Here is a 19926-nt window from a genome sequence, read left to right as displayed (position 1 = left end):
ACCTCTTTAAATTAATATTTGATTTTAGTATTTATTTATTTTTGAGACAGGGTCTCGCTCTGTCATCTAGGCTGGAGTGCAGTGGCATGATCATGGCTCTCTGCAGCCTCAACCTCCCAGGCTCAAGCGATCCTTCCACTTCAGCTTCCTGGGTAGCCGAGACTACAGGTTCATACCACCCCACCTGGCAGGCTCTCACTATGTTACCTAGGCTGTTCTTGAACTCCTAGGCTCAAGCAGTCCTCCCATCTCAGCCTCCCAAAGTGCAGGGGGTATAGGCGTGAGCCACCACACCCAGCAAAATCAGTATTTTATAAGCGAAATTACATATATAGATACACACATAACATAGTAGTGTATGTGTGTGTATATGTATGTATTACAGTTGTTCCTCGCTATCCACAGAAGATTGAATCGAGAACCCTCTCAGATAACAAAATCTGCAGATACTGAAGTCCCTGATATAAAATGTCATAATACTGTATTTGCCTATAACCTGTGCACATCCTCCTGTATACTTATTTGTTTATTTTTGAATACTGTATTTTTGATCCTCAGTTGGTTGAATCTGCCAATGTCAAATCCTCATATACAGAGGGCCAACTGTATATATAATTTAATGATAGCAAATTACTAAAAATATTGAGGCCATAATAAAAATTATTGATAGCAAATTACTAAAAATATTGGGGCCAATAAAGATTAATGACTTTGAGAATTAAAAACACTTACTATACATATATGAAAATTAACTCTTAAAAATGTGACTTGGTTATTTAGTTAGCTTGGATAGATGAAGCAGAAAGTTAAATGGTGATTATGAAAACTGAATTTTTGTATATGTGGTTTAACTACATTGTGAGTTACGTGAGTGTGTTATTTCTTCTTTTGTCTCACTACTTTAATGGGAAATTATTGTTGTCCAACTCTGGGTCTAGTGTGTAACCAACTCTTTTCAGCCAGATTCCTCACCTCCAAAAGAGTATCTTGCATCTTTGGGTCTGGGCCCAGGTTCAACTCCAAGAACTGTACATCTCAGGGACCAAAGGTTATGCTTGGCAGGGAAGCCTAATGCCCCATCAGGGCACTCACCAATCTATCTGAGTAGACTACTAGTGTTTTTCTATTTTTAAAATGTGTTTTATATATGCACAGGTACTCTGGTATCAGCTGTTGTGTTTTCCAAAGAGTTGAGTGCATTATTGTATCAACTCATCCATGCTCATAATATACGTATATGTGCCCAGTGGAATTTTGGGGAGCTAAGGGTAGGACTGGTGCAAAACTATGCAGTTACAAATTATAGGCTTCTGAAGAGGTAATCTGACTCAGTAAACCAGCCTGAAATCAAAAAAGATAAGTACTATGGTAAGACATAAGAGCTAATCTGCAAAACACAGCTTGCACAGCCCTGAATTCATTATTAAGGTTTTCATAAGGACATAGAAAGGATGCTATAAAGACTGTCACCTCACAGACAATGCAGAAAGACCACTTACTTTCAGATTTGACATTCTCCTTCTCCATGAGTGTTCTTGGGACTTCCCAGAAGAGAGACAAGCATGTGAAAAGGCCCTAGGGCAGGAAGGAGCTTGCTATTCTTGAGGAACTGGAGGAAGGCCATCACAACTAGAGCAAGACAGAGGGGGCCTCAATTGGAAGATAGGTGGGATACAAATTAAGCGGAGACATGAAGGTCATGTCAGGAGTTGGCCTGAAAAATCAGTGTACAGCCGTTGAAGAGCTTCATGCAGACATGTGACAAAATTGGATGTACATTTAAAGCTATTGTGTGGAGAGTTGATGCGGGGGCTGGGGGGCAAGACAGGAAATGGGGCCCATTAGGAGTTATTGCAGTGGTGCATGTGAGAGATAGCAGAGACTTAGGCTGGTGACATTGTAGTGGAGATAGAAGTCTTGATTCAAGTCCTGTTTTGGAGATATAATCAGCAAGATTTAGTTAGAGATCAGTACCTACATAATAGAAAAAGTGGTTGGGCCTCTTCACCCTCAGGTACTAGCTCAAATAACAGGTCAAACCAGAAAATCGTGAAGTGGTGCTTATAGTTTCATTCCCCCATTTAATTATTTAATCACTTATTCACTCAGAAAACATTTATTAAGCTCTTCCTGTGGGCCAGGCATTGTGTAAGGTGCTGAAGAGACAATGTCCCATTATTGGTCATGTGCTCTGCCTGACAGACCCTTACACCAGTGGTTGGCTTGATTTACTTTATATCTTAGAACATGGTGCTAAGGAGACCCACATTTTTCATTGTATCCCCATAGACTTTGTTCATTTAGACATGTGGTTCCCTTCAGGGGTCTTTGGGGAGCCCCTGGGGTAACTAGAAATGGATGGAGTTGGCACACTGGTTGGTATGCTGACAAGGTAGTGCTGCCGCACCTACAACAGGGCCTGGTGCTGACAGTCTTGCCATATACAGGACATCTGCACACTCGTAATGTAGAATCATCCAGCCAAGACACCCAGTAACACTCCTACTAATGAGCCCTGATCAGCTTCACACTGACCAGTGACTACTCTCCTGCCCTCACCAGTAGTCAAACCGTCTGACTTTAATCCATGATTAAAGGGCACATAAGTGGGAATTCTTTATGTCTGTATTCTTCCCAGTCTTTTTGCATGATCCTTTGTGCTATTCCGAGCCCCTTGTCTTACCCTTCTCTGCTCCCCAAATTGTGTCCAAGAGGCAAGCTAGTAGGGCAGCACAGACAAGAAAAAAACTAGTCCTTTTCCTTTCTTTTGTGTGTGTTCTTGGGAAATGACCTTAATCTCCATTACTTTCGTTTCCTTGTCTGTAAAACAGAAATAGCACTAGTATCTACTTCATAGGGTTGCTGTGTTGCAATCTCTAGAGCACTTAGAACAGCGCTTAGTCTTGGCACATTTTCTTAGTCTTTTGGGCTGCTTAACAGAATACCATAGCTTGGGTGGCTTGAACAACAGACGTTTCTCACAGTCCTGAAGGCTGGAAGTCTGAGATCAGCGTGCCAGCGTGGTCTGGTTCTGGCAAGGGCTCTTTCCTGGATTGCAGGCTACTGACTTTTTCTTTTATCTCTACATGGAGAAAAGAGAGGAGAAAGCTCTCTGGAGTCCCTTTCGTAACGACCCCAAATGAGGGCTCCACCCTCATGACCTCATTACCTCCCACAGGCCCTGCCTTCTAATATCAGCACTTTGGGAGTTAGGATTTTAACCTATTAATTGGGGAGGGGGCACAAATATCCAGGTAGCTGCACACACAATAAGCACTCAGTGAATATTTGTTGTTATTGTTATTGTTCAACAAGTGGAAGACAGTGTGTTGGATGACCATGCAGGTGACACGGATGAATGTGTCACCATTACAACTTCTGCCTTCATCACTAAATGAAGACATACCAATTGCTTAAATGCAAGGCAGCACGAGATAAGTTTTTTTACAAATAAAAATCCGATGGTGGTGATTCTTCGCTTAACTGCTTAATGAACCTCTGTTACCACTGCTCAGACACTTGGATTTCAGGTCTGGCAATCTCATCTCACTAGGTTTGTTCTTCAGCTTTAAGTTAATTTCCCAGGGGAAATTACTCCTTTTTCCAGGAGTTAGTCCCAGTCCTACCTTAGCAAGATTGCCTCCTACTTGTGCATTAACTAGGTGCCGCTCTTGGTTCCTGTTTTCCATCAGCTCCAACCTGAAGTTCCTGGCTTTCCCCCACCACCTTGAGCACTGCTTTTAATCTCCAAGTCAGTGCTATTCCTTGGGTTAATGTGGCACCATTTTATTTTTTAAATCCCAGTCTTTGACTCTACTTGCTGCTCAGCCTCATGGTCAAAGATCTACTACTGATGAAATTTTACAAATGTTGTATTCTGGATGAAATTAATTTTGACCATTTCTGATGGGAATTGCAAATTGTACACTAGAAACAGAAGAACAATTTATTATACAGGGTAATAATACAGTGTGAATCGACATCACTATAAGTAACAACAATAACACAAATATTTATCTTTCTGATAGGTAGTCTCATCTTTTCATGTTCTAGAGTTATCTTTTTTTTTCCTTGTGAGCCCTAATGTTCTAGAGATTTATAAATGGTAATTAATGCTTCAAATTTATAATTGATATCCTTCATATCATAGTAGAACTCTGACATCAATTTATTCACAAAGTATCTAATTAGTTAATTAACAATTTATTCATGAGACTGATTTAATTTGGGCATTATATGAAATTTCACACAGCACAGTAAAAATTTTCAAGAATATGTAATAACTATGGCTTAATTTTGTGTTCTATTAAACAATAATGTTAGTATAGAAATATGTTAAGGTTAGAAAATTCAGTAGCTTCTCTTCAAGACATTGAATTCTATTATGACTGATATTTGTTCCTTTTCAGACATTTATCATACATATAGAAGAAATGATAAAATGGTTTCATTTGTGTTAAGATATTTTTAAATAATGGGAAGAATGAATGCTAGGAGAGAGAATGTTGTCAGACACAGTTAACTACACAATCTAAAACTCAACATGAAAATCTATACCCCTCAAATTTGTCTAAAGCTATTATGATTTATTGAAAACTACCAGAATGCTACTCCCCCTGACTTTTAAATATTCTCCTTTAAATATGAACCCCTTAGGAAATAAAACCTATTGCCATGTATAGCTAAACTTTGGTATGTGTATGATTTTTTTTAAACTCATGTAAAGTTCAGATTTACAGTAAATGAAATGGATAGCATGATTCTCTAACTGGGTTAATTCATTTAATCATTACTTCAAGAGTCATTAATTAAGCAAATATGTATTAATGCTAGGTTAGATGCTAATATAACAAAGATCAGTAAGTTGAGAGCCCAGTGATCCAGGATCTGGTATTTTTCGTAGGCCAAATAACATGTTTAAGGAGCCTATAAATAGCAGCAATTGTATTAATGTCAGTAGACTTTAATCAATGTTTATTAAACATTTTAACAATCCAAAATTGTCTGTAATGTATGTAGGTTTTCTAGGTACTTATGGTCAAAAACAAGGATAACTATGAGTATATATTATATCTATAATACATTAGTCACATTCAAAGGAAGAAATCTCACAAAATTGTTATCATCACTATACAGGCAACAGTAGATTTGCTGAAAGTGTTTTTTGTCTAATTATTTTGCATTGGAATTTATGTAAGGTACATTGTGTGGTTGCCTTATTATAGATTCTTATTGGAATAAATAGCTATGCTATTAAATGGAATTATGTACATGTAACCATGATTTTTAGAACATGCCTATATGAAGATTTATATGATAATTTTAGGTAAACATTTTATATGTAAAAATAATAGAATTGGAAATAATGACGGACGTTAAAGGACTTTGAAGTATCCAGAATGCAATTAAGAGAGGCAGAAGTTGCATAAATGTTCAGACATATTTATAATTTTTAGTATCCCATCTTTTCCTTTTGGAAAGGAGAATAAGGGAGAGAATACTAACTGGTGATCTCTAAAACATGCTATCCTTTGATGATGTTTCAGAACTTAATAAAGCAAAAAGCAAACAAGTGAACAAAAAGAAAAACTAATTTAGCATCCTTTTATCTCACTCTATAGTGCTCATACATGAAGCTCTATACCTTTACTTGATGCTTTTCCAAATGACTCATGCCTTCTAAACTGGAAAGACTGGCAGTGTCATTATTGGAAAATCTGCACTGTGGAGTGGTTGAGGGCATGAGCTGTGGAGTGGATGGCCTGCCTGTGTCACTAAACGCTGTGTGATCTTGGGCAAGTTACTTAACTTCTCTGGGCCTCCATTTTCTCATCAATAAACTGGGAGGGGAATTGCTCGGCGGGCAATTGTAAGGATTTATAAGTTAATATAAAGCTTAGTACGTTGGAAGAACTCAGCAAATGTTAGCTCTTACAAGGTTAAACCCCAAAGATGAAATGTCCTTTTAAAATCAAGCCAGATCATAGCAGAGGAAGAAATGGTTGATAAATGAGAAAATGGTCCACCTCGCTAATAACCAAGAAATTCATATTAACTTTTCCACAATTGAATAGGTGTTCTTTATTTATTAATAATAACTATTATTAGTAATGATTTGGATCTGTGAGCACCTTCACAATTTTGGGGGTGCAACCATTTTGGAAGGTGATTTGCCCTGTCTGCTCTACAGAATTTTAAATGTGGGTACTCTTTCACCCAGTAATTTTACTTGTAAGAATTTCTTTTGTAGAAATACCCTCTAATATGCACATACATGTGTGTGCACGCATGTATGTACACATATGCATATCTCTATTCATTGCTATGTTACGTTAAATTAGGGGAAAATGCTTCTGATATGACATGGTGCCCGTAATTTAATGTAAAATGACAAATACAATTAGCTTAATTATTTACATATAGCACGTGATCCCACTTTTGTGGGAAAAGCATCTATTTTTATGTGTGTGTTTTCAAGGGGAAAAATGTATGTTTAAGGATGCACACACGCAAAAATAGCAAAAGGATACGTGGAAGGATACAGCCTGCAAACTCATACTCAATAGCTATGATGTATATCATCTCCTTTTGTTCAGAAAATGTTTCTAAACTGTGCCAAAATTTTGTCAGATATCATTAATATTTGAAAAATTGAAATGAAAACCATTTTCTGTGAAAGATATTGCCTACTATATTTATGGCATACAGAAAATTGTGACCTCATGTGTCTAATGATAGACAAATAAAAAAGATTAAAATGTTTAGTGTAGTATAGATTTGACTTATAAACACTGTCTCATGTTTTAAAATGTTTTGATTTTTTTAAATCATCTAAGAAAAACATCTATATGGACACATTTGCAAATCTATTGATGCTTATTTTTTTTTCCTCTTTTTAAATGTGATTATCTTTTTTATCTTCCCAGAGTTACTGGAGGTGAACTGTTTGAAGACATAGTGGCAAGAGAATACTACAGTGAAGCTGATGCCAGGTAAGTGACTTGCCCTGGGCAAGATACAAGACTCAACATTCAAATAATACTTTTTCAGTATATTTCTTTACAAATGCATGTTTATACAAACAAATGTTTTAAGGATCTCCAGGATGATTCTTAGAAAAAAAAAAAAACTCTATGAATCTGGTCTATATTTTTATCTAGCATCTGTAGTTAGATTACATATTTTATCAAAAACAACAAGGAAAAACAAACCAAAACACCCCACCTAATTGGAATGACTTCTGCTAAAGCAATATATTTTTTAGTGAAAATCAGAGATCAAAGATTGAAATCCTCTAATCCCTAGATAGAGTCTAGGTTGCCCAGTGGTAGCCAGTAGTCACATGTGGCTACTGCAATTTCAATTAATTAAAATTAAATTAAATTAAATTAAAAATTTATTTCTCAGTTGGTCTAACCATGTAGTTGGTCTAGCCAACGGCCTAGTCGCCACAAGTGTCTAGTAGCTACCAATTGGCCAGACCAGATATAGAACATTTTCATCATCACAGACAGAAAACAGAAACAGCCTGAAAAAAAGTCTTAGTGGTCTCTTTAAGGAACTATTATTAGCTAATTAACTCTTTGGAAATTTCATTAAAACCCTTGAACCTCTGAGTTGAAAAATATTTATTCAGGCATTTAAGAGAGTTCAAGAGTAATTTTTCAGTCTTGTTAATTGGCAAAATCTTTACAAAAGTTTAAAAAAGGCTAAGTTTTTTGTCTAATTTGCAACTTCCTAGGCTATCCAAGGCAACATTTTTGGAGTGGAATAACATTAACCACTTGCTTAGATGTTACTTAGATTGCATGGTGTAAATTTTCCTGTGTACTTTTATATATTCTGTAACTGTCCTTTATTTTTAAAAATCTAATCAAGAGTGATTGGCTCATTATTAGCAATGTAAATGAGATGTTTGGGAGCAGAGATTGACTCTGCTCCCATTCTCCAATGCCATCAGAGCTTCCCAAGGCTTGCTAATCCCATTGTAGCCTGACCCTCAACAGATGTCCAGCTGATATTAAGGTTCCCAGCCCCTCCTTGCCCTCAGAGGCACACTTCTAAGTTTCTAATTTTTCTTCTTGGTTTCATGCACTGTTTATGGCACTTTGTGAATCTATCTGTACATGACTACACTCTAATTTTTTAATGGAATTTTTATGGCCAAAGTCAAATAGAAAATTCTGTGTAATTTATACTATGATGAATGAATCATCACTTGCTCAGTTTACCCCAAATCCCCACATTAGGGTCCTGAAAGGGGCCTTGGGGAACCTCTGGAAGTAGCTATTTGGCCACTTGCCAAGAAACAGTAATACTTTTAATCGAGGTACTAAACTAGGGAATTTCATTTATTTTGCCCTTCGAAGTTATGTTAAACAGGCTGTTACTTGGTTTGAAAAATACTGGTTGAAATTAAAATAGAGACTATTTTTACTGCTAAAGAGCTCTAAGATATTTTTTATGAAAGCTCTCCGACAAAATCAAAGAGAAGAAACATTCCCTTCTAACTACATAAAGAGGCTATTTCTCAGTCAGATGTGGTGGCCCACTCCTATAATCCCAGAACTTTGGGAGGCGGAGGTGGGAGGACTGCTTGAGCCCAGGAGTTCAAGACCGGCCTGGGCAACATGGTGAAACCCTGTCTCTACTGAAAATACAAAACTTAGCCAGGTGTGGCCGCATGCACCTATAGTCCCAGATAATCAGGAGGCTGAGGCAGGAGAATCACTTGAACCTGGGAGGTGGAGGCTGCAGAGATCGTGCCACTGCACTCCAGCCTGGGCGACAGAGTGAGACCCTGTCTCAAAAGAGGCTATTTGATTGTCAAAACATTGTAAAAATTTTTTACTAGTTCTCAAAAAATTAAGAATTGAATCCATTCTCACTAGTAAAAAAAATGGTGAAGTCCGTTTAGTATGTATTATTGTTTACTTCTTTATCTTCTGTTATTCCCAAGATTCAATAATTTATGCTTGTTGTTTGAGAACAGTAGGAGAAATATTCCTAAAGAGTAGTGCAAAGCGAACATTATTTTAAAAGAAAAAAGATTCCTATGGTTTAAAAATAATGACCAATACTCAGATAAACAATGTAGTCAACAGCAATGAATGTGAGATGCTTTTAGTGGTATTGTTAATAAAAGAGCTAGAAAAATCATAGTCATGATCAATTTTTAAAATATTTACATTGTAATAAATCAGATGGTGATTACTTTTTTAAATTCAAGATTTTTCTTTAGAATAATATTATTTTATACATTAAGTGGTTGAAAATGTCCTTATTAAAATGTGTGCTTCATCTTTCAATGAATAAATGTAGTTCAGGATGTACTTGCATTTGAATTGCACAGTGAACTTATATAAAATTCATCAGTGTAATATGTTCTACATTATTATATGTCAGATGACGGTTCACAGGACCTTATAGGTGCCAAACAAGGATTTCTCCTCTCTAGTTAGCAGTCCCGTTTGATATCAGTGAACCTTTAATAAGAATAGCATAAAATGTGCATTTTGATATAGTGTGAAGCAAAAGTTTTTCTTCACTGAAGTGTATGGAAATGGGTTTAATAATTACCAATGCTCCAGGGGATTGTAAATTTGTATTTATTTATTCTTTGAAAGCTCCCTGGCTCTTCCCCAAAGTATTCTTACACTAAAGAGGGGTTTATTTTATTTATGAGTTTACTTTAAATTCTCCCTTTATTGTTGGAGACTTGCATTTGTTTTCCTGTTATATACAAAAAGCAATGCTTCTAAGGCGAAATGGTAAATGTGTCCCTCCATTTTTTTTGACCCTTGTTTCACCTGCCACTTCATCTGTGTTTACCCTCTTGTTTCAACACCTGTTTAATTGTGACCTCAGATTTTAAACAGTTTAGGTGTGTATAAGAAATACCTGGAAATTTTATATCTCTGGAGAATTTTCCCAGAACATTATGGGAATTCTTCATAAATTTTTCTTTCTAAATATGGAGATTTTACCTTCTTATACGTATTATTTAATTTATACACTTACAATGAAAACAACACAACTCAAATTGTTTTGTCTGAACATGTCACAAAGTCTATGTTGGATGTCATTTTTGTTAGAACCAAAATTAGCTTTATTCAGCTTTATTTGATTCCAATGTAAAGCTAAAAAAAGTGAAGAAATATAATTTTTGTTTGTTTGTTTGTTTCATTGGGACTTTCATTTTATTTCATATTCAATGTGATTATGTGCCTTTAAAATGTTCTCCCTTCCATTCTGCCCTTGTATCTTTGCAGTCATTGTATACAGCAGATTCTAGAAAGTGTAAATCATTGTCACCTAAATGGCATAGTTCACAGGGACCTGAAGGTCAGTATATGGAGTCCATAAATCTGAATCAAAGCAGTTTTATTTTTTTTTCTGGGGAAGGGCAGAGGGTGGGTATTTAAAATGGTTCCCTTGCCTTTCCCAACTTGTTTCTAAAATGAGTAAATGATGAAATGATAGTGCATGATGCCTCTTCCAGTTTGCTCATCTACAGGCTAAATATACATCATAGCAAAAAGGGAAGAATACTAAAGAATACAACCTGTTAAGTTTCCAAGCAGTAAACTACCTACCAAAAGGGGTTGAGGGGCAGGCTTTCTTGAATTGCCCAGCATTTGCCTGGAGATAAACTTGGCCTGTGATGTATGTCCGCCTGTAGATTTTAAACACCACTTCTGTTCTGAGACCATGGGTTGCTGTAGCAGAACAACTGGTTACGCATTGCTCCATTTGAGTCTGATGAACCCTTAGGCAAGAGATAATAATTGCCAGCTAAATTAAAGCACAAGAAGTTAATGATTTATCAAAAATTCATTAGGTATCGTAATTTAACCTTAATGGTGCCCTGACTGTTAATGTGACAGCTTTTAGAACAATACTGGAAAAATGGGAGAGAAAAGGGAAACAATTTATGTGATGGGGTGGAGGCGGAACACAACAGCTATAAAAATTATATTTGTGTTCCAGTTTATTTCCTGGAAGAATTTATAACCAGGAAATGATCTCTTGAATGACATGAAGTATTTTCAAAATGAATTTTTCTAGAACAAATGGACCCACATTCTGGCTCACATCTGGCAAGATCTGATTGTTCTGAGGTAGTAGTCACTCTACTTGAGCAATATGTTTACATGACTGAAGGTGGTACAGTACAACCCCAGTTGTCTGCTAGCTCTGCACTTTAACCCGGTCTCTCTGAGGGTATACAGACAGTGAGTGTAAGCTTGGAACTAACACACGCCCCCTGGTGTTTGCATGCAGTCATTGCATTCAGCAGATCCTGGAGGCTGTGCTACACTGCCATCAGATGGGCGTGGTCCATCGGGACCTGAAGGTGAGTAATGCGGTTGGAGAAGATAAACCACCACACAGTTCCTAATGACTGTTCAGCTGCAATTATGCCTGTAAAGGCAAAAATATGAGCAATAAAGTTGTGTGGACTTATTCCAGCACGTTACTCAGGAACTTTCCTTCACCACGGTCTCTCTTATTTCATCTCTAACACACACTTGAGACATATAAATCTTGATTTATCCAAATAGAAATAACTTCCCAACATTAACAATAAATAGGATGCTATACTTCTTTCCTTGTAAGGATGGATATAGCATTAATGTGACTTTCAGTAGGGCTTGATGATCTCTTCTTCACTCTAAATTTGTTCTGTGTACATTGATCAAACATTTTATATCCATGTGATATATACCCAATATTATGTAAATACTTAGTAAAATTATAAAGTGTGTAGAGATAAAGTTATTAGGTGACGTTTTAGCCTAAACGATTATGTGCTAAACAACCTCATTTTGAATTCTGACATTCTTTTTCCCTTAACATTAGTCCTAGGAATTCTGAGGACACTGAGGCCTCTTAGTTTTTTATTTATTTATATTCCTAAAGACCAAGATACTAGTGTCTTCTAAAACTACAGATGTAAAGAAAGCAAAACAAATTTAATCATCAAATAATATTTATGTAGCAAATATTTATGGATATCCCTATATACGTATTCTCGTTTGAATGCCTACTGATACCCTTAAGACTTCACTCAGCTTCTGATACCCTTGAGGACAGAGAATTTTTAGATCATTTAGAAATGAAATAGCTCACAAGGGGAGTACTTTTTCATTAATTTTCTGTCTCCATTTCCCAGCACTCTAGTTTTACCTGTGGAATTTCAGAAAAATAGTGAAGCTTAGAAATTGAAAAGAAAAACTACTGGATGAGTAAAATAGTAAATGTGAGCACTGTATAGTTTTGATTCTTTCAAACTCAGCATTTTCTAGGCATTAGGACAAAGGTGGCAAAGGATAATTTAGAATGTCTAAAACTTGTGTGTTTAGTGAGAGGACCTAGACTTATTTCTCACGTGCAGACTTTTCTGGTTATAAAAAAAATTGTAAATCCATATTTCTAGTCACTTAATGTACTGGAAGACTATATCTCTAAACCAATTACGTGAAGATGTGATTTATAAGCAAAACATTGCCTTAGTTTCCTGCAATCTTTTGATTTCATTTAATTCTGAGAGTTTTAAATATCAAAAGCAAAGGTATGGTTAAGGGCATTTTCTTCTGAAGAGCCAAGATCGGACTGTATATCTGCTAACACTTACCAAATGTACCCATTAGTATAAAGCAAAAACAGTGTGTTTCTTTGAAAATTCATGTATTTTACAGTCACCTCAAAAATTATTTACTGGCCATTTACAGACAGAGCCCCTTTTGTTACCTCTCAGAACCCACAGCACTACTTTCCTTTTAAGTGAACATATATGAACATGCACATCATTTGTGCAATTTTTTTCAGACACTTCTATAAATTTATTATTTGAAACATTTTACTCCATGTTATATAACCATAAGTGGACTTTAAAAGCCAAGTATAAAAAAATGTGAATCCTCTTCCATAACTTTAAAGATATTTTTTGTGGAATCATAATATGGGACTTCTCTAAACATCTGGACTCAGGTGAGCCATTCAAAGACTGGAACTTTAATAGGACATGGGCTGTGAAGAAAAATATATTCTCTGACATATGAGCTAACGTCACTAATTAAAAACTTAAGCAGATGATTTTTAGGGAGGCTTACTAGCAAAAGAAATAACTTGCTGCATTCCCCACCGGATTTCTTTAAGGCAGGGAAAGTACTTTTGCTCTCCATTCTTATTCTGATTCCGGGAAAGGACAGAAATGAGCTTTTGAGAGAGCTTGTTATAATTTTTTTAGTTGTTGTCCTAGTTTGTGTCAAATCGCTGACTCGGGTGGATTTCAGTTGAGTCTGGTTCTCAGTGCTTGCTTCAGTAGGCCATTTCATAAACACACTGAGAGAGTTCAAAACACGTGCATTAGAGGCAGTTGATGAACCTCTTGAACACGCCAAATCCCTGGCTTTGTTTTGTGCCTTTTATACCCATGATGTATACTCTGATAAATATATTGCTTGTGATAGCATGTTTACCAATATAGTAAAGTTAAAAAGATCAAGTGCTGAAATTTCTTATTACCAGGACTTAAACAAAAACTTGCCTTTACTATTCCTATGCTATGTATTTTTGTGTCCATATCCTAATTAATATGTTAATTGATGTGCGATAGAAATGTTTGATGCACATAGTTTAATTTGTCCACATTAGTGAGAAAAAGAAACACAGGAAATGTCATGTTTATCATGATCAAAAGCACCTATGAGGATATAAGTGCTGTACAATTTGTATGTAAGCCCTCTGGAACCATAGCCGTTTAATGTAATGCGATACTACACAGTACCTAACGTAGGGGCTTATACCTGGCCAATACCTGTAGCATATTCCTTCAATTTAGAAATGAATGAAGGTCAACCAAAAGTACATCTATAATATAAAAGGCAGCATTCAGTAAAATAGGTTATTAAGTGTTCATTAATATTTGAATAACATAAAGAAGATATCTTCAGAATAAAGATCACTATTTAGTTGAATAACTGCTGCTCATTGGGGCTCATTAGACAGTGGGAAATTATGAGGACCTATAAACAAGACTGAGGTACAACAGGCAATTTCAGGATGTCCCTGAAACAAGCAATAGGAGAAGAGTCAGGGTGGTGGGATATCAGCGTCAAGAAGGTACATCCATCGGCACCAGGCAGAACCTAGTGGATACATGGACCACAGCCTTTTGTCTAAGGTGTGTCCAGTGGCAGGCCAATTAATGTAGATCTAGATAATATTAGGAGGATCTAGTGGTGGTGATAAACAGTACAGTACAGTTCAGGGATAGGACTGCAGTCTTTGGGAGCGTTTGGATCAAGTCAGGGTCTTAATAATCAAAATGGTAAAAGATGCCATTTATCAAGCAGTTACCATGTACCCTGCACTGTCTTATCATACAAATCTTCAGAACAACTTTATGAGGAAGGTGCTCTGATCATCCTCATAGTATGTAAATGAAAATTTAGCAACCACAAATGAAAGAACTTTAGATCACTCAGCTAGTAAAATTTGATTGGTGCCTAAGAAATTTGATTCCAAGTCTGCATGCTTAATAACTACCACTTCTCAATTTAGTTAGTTGAATGAATTAAAAGCCTGTAAAGAGACCAAAGAATGAGTCAAAACAATGATAGGAAAATAATTTTGCTAGCAACATTCAGAATAATTTGTGGAAATGGTTCTAAGTTTAGTGAATCAAAAGGTTAAAATAGTCCTGCCTATGGATCTTCCAGAGATAAACAAAATCTGTATCATTGGGAATAAAGAAAATAAGATATAATGTAGAGTAGTGGGCAGTACAATCTGGTAGTAGACAGGTATATGAAGTAAAACTTTTTCATTTAGAAAATCAGTAAGGTAGCATTGACCACAGCCTTTGGAAAATGAGACGAAGAATAAAATGCATTTGCCACATTTAATTAGTAATTGCCACATGAAGACAATTAGTATTGGGTGCTTAAGGCGGGTGGATCATGAGGTCAGGAGATCGAGACCATCCCGGCTAACATGGTGAAACCCCGTCACTACTAAAAATACAAAAAATTAGCTGGGCGTGGTGGCGGGTGCCTGCAGTCCCAGCTACTCCGTGGGCTGAGGCAGGAGAATGGTGTGAACCTGGGAGGCGGAGCTTGCAGTGAGCAGAGATCGCCCCACTGCATTCCAGCCTGAGCAACAGAGTGAGACTCTGTCTCAAAAATAAATTAATTAATTAATAAATAAATTATATATATATATTCTTTATGAAGAGTTGAGTGCTGTAACTCAGTGTTGGATATTTGTGAATTGGTGGTTTAAAGTTCAAATACAAAAAGAGAAGAATGAATATTCATCAAACATTCCTTCAGCAGCCACTAAGGCATCATTTTAAGTGTGAGCATGCATTACTGAGCAAAACAAGAACAGACCTTGTGTGCATGAAACCCTGCTGGCCATTGAATTAAGGATCATGTAAAAATATGTATGTAGGCCCGGTGCAGTGGCTTATGCCTGTAATCCAATCACTTTGGGAGACTGAGGCAAAAGGATTGCTTGAGGCCAGGAGTTCAATACCAGCCTGCGCAACATAGCAAGACCCCTCATCCCTACAAAAAAAAAAAAAAAAAAATCAATATATATACATATGTGAGAAGCATATTGATGATGTTCTTCCCAGAAAGGAGGAAGTACCTCAGACAAGTACTGCATTCAGAAAAATATTAGGTCAAAGTGAGGTTGCAGTAACAAATGACAATTTTTGATGTCACAAGAAATAAAGGAATGTCAGATCAGATATATTTCCTCATTTAAGAACCTGGAGAATACAATTTCTATGACTTAGTTGACAGAATAAGTAAAGGAGATAGTTATAAAGCTATGCTTTTTCAAATAACTGTATTTGAAACAAGGTAGTAAGATTTCTGCAGTTCAAATGTACCCGAAATGGTTACTAAACTATTTCATGAACAACAATCTGGACGGAGGCTTTATACACACAACTGAATCTTTTAGCAACAAATTAACACCCTGTGAATTGCCTCAGCAGAGAATGCTGCCTTTACTATTAGCCCCTATTCAGAAGAACATTACTTAATGGAAATGTCATTGGATGGATGGATAGATGGATATGAGAGAGAGAGAAAGCGAGAGATTTTAATGAAGAGAATTTGGAGATTTGATGGGAACTTTAAGGCTGTTTCATAGGAATAAATTAAATTTATGACCAAAGTACAAAGGAATTAGTTTTCAGGGAAGGGGGGAGATGACAAGTATTTAGTAAATTTTTTTTTTTTTTTTTTGAGACGGAGTCTCGCTCTGTTGCCCAGGCTGGAGGGCAGTGGCGTGATCTCCGCTCACTGCAAGCTCCACCTCCCTGGTTCATGCCATTCTCCTGCCTCAACCTCCCGAGTAGCTGGGACTACAGGCGCCTGCCACCATGCCCGGCTAATTTTTTGTATTTTTAGTAGAGACGGGGTTTCACTGTGTTAGCCAGGATGGTCTTGATCTCCTGACCTCGTGATCCGCCCGTCTCAGCCTCCCAAAGTGCTGGGATTACAAGCATAAGCCACCGTGCCCAGCCAGTAAATTCTTGTTAACCATGGGTGGTAGATATATCAACCTGTGAAATTTATATTTTGGATAATTATAAAATCACAAGTATTATACTTTTCTCAGAGCCATGTTTAGATAAAAGTTTAAGGAACACATCATCTGTGTATGTATGTTTAGATATTTTTGAAACAAAGTATGTATTTGATAGATTTAATAATTCATTTAGCCATTCCAGTATTTCTTTATTGAGTGCCTAGTGTTTGTCAGGCAGTGGAGAAGCTGTGGGTAATTGGCACTCTCCCACTGCAGTTAGTTACACTCTGGTTCTTTCAGTCTACCCAGCAGTGTGTGCTGATAATGTGGAAGTAAATGAATAAACAGGAATGGAATACAGAAGGATTCTTATGAACTTTCTCACATATGCATAGCAATAGAAAGAGTACTTCCTAATTGCAAACTTATAGCACATACATCTGCTAGAAACTCCTTGTGCTAAGTACATGAATTCAGGCATTAATTCCACACAAAAATAAAAGCTAAAATCCTTTGTACCATGTATACAAATGAGACAAGTGAGCTTGACATTCAAGCTTTTCAATTCATGCAAAACTAAAAAAAAAAGAAATAGTTTATTTTGGGGAGCTTCATTCGCACCTTCTTTGGCAAAAGATAAGTGACAGAAAACATGCCAAGCAGAGGATGGTTTTCTGTTAAAAGAGTGAGATTCTCCAATAGAAGAAAGAAATTTTAAAAGACAATTTTTAGTCCTTAAAAAATAATATCCAAAGGAATGTAAGAATTAAATAATATAGGAGAATAAAATTAGTAATTTGCTCTTTTTATAATATTCAAAAATTTAAAAAGAAGTAAAACACACATGATTTTACATATATATTCCTAATGGTTGAGTCTTTTAGATGGCACATCTTTTAGATGTGCACAAATAAAAGCCTGATATGGTTAATGCTAAAGGCTATTGCCTTTGCCAAATCAATTTATTAATAAAGATTATGATAATTGATGAAGCAAGGTTAAAACTTTTTTTCATAAGTTTTGGATATGGGTAGTAAATATGTTTGAGTACTTCAAATTCTTCTAAAAACATCTACTGAATGGACTACCTTTTAAAAATAATTTTTTATACAATTGGTGGAGTTTCTTTAGTATCATGTCTTTAAAAGGAAGGAATTAGAAAATCTAGCTTCAGGTCTCGGCTTCATCTTTTTGGGCCTCCCTACCTCATGTAGAAACTGAAAGTTTTGAGTTATTTTATCTCCCAAGTCTCTTCCAGTTCTGAAAGTGATTCCATCAACCTGCCTATGTACTTTGAGGCATTTGAACAGTTTCAAGAAAACTTTGAATCATATTGAAAGAAGTTGCCATTGTATTCATATGAAAATACAGAACAAAACTTGCAAACAGTTGCTGCTCATTACAGCTGATATGCTATAAATGGTTGTTGACACTGAGACCAGATGTCATGGAAAATCCTGCATCATTAGGAAGCAATGGGGGTGGGGAAGGAACCTATGTGTAAGAATGTCTGTGCACTCTATTTAAAAACCAACCTAGAAAGGGATTGCATTATAAGAATCTAAAGATCCTCTCAATATATAAAGAGTAACATAATAGATTGCATTAAGTTGGCATCATTAAAAAAGACATTCCTCAAGTTACAAATATTAAATGTTCTGCGCACTGAAATGACCAGCTGCACTGGAATGTAGTAGCTAATCACTAATGTGTATGTTGTCATCACAGAGGACAGAGCTCCTATGATAAAATCCAGTGTGATTTTATTATTTCATAGAAACTGTTGTGAGATATAATTTAGTACCCTTATAATGTTCATTTGAGAGATTAAGGAACTAATTAATTAGCTCCAGGCATTTGTGAGTTGCCCAAGTCCACATAGGTAATAACAGTTAGGGCCAGGACATGAACCCAGATCTTCACATTCTTTCTAGATCATCACCCTGCCTATTTCTCTTAAAATGCTGTGGTCCATAGTCAGCTAGCTACATTAGAAGACCTGGGTTTCTGATCTCACCTGTCTGATTCGTGTTAGAAAATAGAAAATCAAAATAGTGGAATAGTAGCAAATAATTGTGTAGTGGTGGTCCTTTCTAAGGAGGTAATCATTAATTAGGTGAGAAATACCACCCTTTCAGCTTGGGTAAACTATATTTGCAAATTATCTTCCTTTCTGTAGGCATTCAGAATTTAAACTAACCTTGCCAACAAAATTTTGTAGTACAATATATTTTTAACTTGGAAGCTACATGAGTGGTAGTAATTCAGGAAAATTAGAATAAATGTGCTTGTCCTGATTAAAATGTTGCTTTAGAAAGTCTTAGTGATTAAGCCTCTCACACAATCACAGAACATGATAGAAGGATTATTCAAACTAATATATACCAAAGAGTTACACAGAAATCAAACTTGTGTGATTATTTTTAATGTTTCATTGGAGCTGCCCTTTAAAGCAATCTTGTGATGAAATATTAAAAAGTGAATAATCCCTTAAACTCATCATCCTAAATTTTTTAGTTTTCATTATGTAATTTCATTTTAGATCCTAAATTTTAGTAATCATAAAAATTTTTTTTTATTTTTAAATTTTCATTATATAATTCTGTATTTTAGGTTTGCCTAAAGATATACATAAACATGAAATCATGTTAGTCTCTTAATTGTTACATCTACACAGTCACCTTCAAATAACCCTGCCTTTTCTTGTACATAACTGCAGCTGAACAGTCTTCATGAGTATAAGGTGCAACTTTGGTCCAGATGGATTTACTATTTTCTGGATGACTCACAAAGGCCCTACAGTGAGGTCTTCCTTAGTTATGAGTATTTGCCCCAGTCATTCAGAGGATATGCATGATAAAACTCTAAGATGTTCCATTTCTTCTGAATCGGCAGATACTTGGTGCTTGAGGCATAATGCACACAGCCCTGCCCAACAGCTTTTTCATTTAGTGATAAGAGTGAAAACACACTCAATTTTTTAAAAGGTTATTTACCAGTTACGCTGACAGTTGCTCAACAAACTTATCACCTGACTTCAAACACCTAAAATGTGATTTCTAAAGTGATTGGAACTCTTTTTTTGAATGAGTCTATGGTTGACAAATTAGGACAGATGTGTATTAACAGAAATCTCTAACATGTCAGTGCTTTTGAAAGTGAAGAAAGAATTAGAATCAACCGTTGCTTACAGTTTGATGAGCTTTTTCCAAGTTAATTATTCCATGAATTAATAGTTGGAACTTAACTTCTTGATCAAATTAGGAAATGCATGAATGTGGTAGACCATAAATTTTCATTGCAAAAATAAAATGTCAAATTAAAATAATTTAACATGAGTAGATACTATAGTATATCGATAAAGTTCCAAAT

General features: G+C 36.0%; 1 protein-coding gene across 16 annotated transcripts in view; it reads left to right on the top strand.

Annotated features, from left to right (window-relative positions):
• Positions 1-19926, top strand: part of CAMK2D (calcium/calmodulin dependent protein kinase II delta) — a 314208-nt gene that overhangs the window by 213607 nt on the left and 80675 nt on the right. For 12 of the 16 annotated variants that reach the window (XM_024245828.3, XM_024245829.3, XM_054554383.2 and 9 more), the window contains exons 5-6: positions 6927-6992; positions 10272-10344. In XM_024245828.3, coding sequence (XP_024101596.1) covers positions 6927-6992; positions 10272-10344 — 139 coding nt within the window. Of the gene's footprint in view, positions 1-6926; positions 6993-10271; positions 10345-11283; positions 11357-19926 lie in introns of those variants that run through there. The other 4 variants (XM_063723608.1, XM_054554387.2, XM_063723606.1 and 1 more) reach the window with 3 other exon arrangements.

The sequence above is a fragment of the Pongo abelii genome, chromosome 3 (assembly GCF_028885655.2).
Source record: "Pongo abelii isolate AG06213 chromosome 3, NHGRI_mPonAbe1-v2.0_pri, whole genome shotgun sequence".
NCBI lineage: Eukaryota > Metazoa > Chordata > Mammalia > Primates > Hominidae > Pongo > Pongo abelii.
This window is presented reverse-complemented; position numbering and strand designations above follow the sequence as displayed.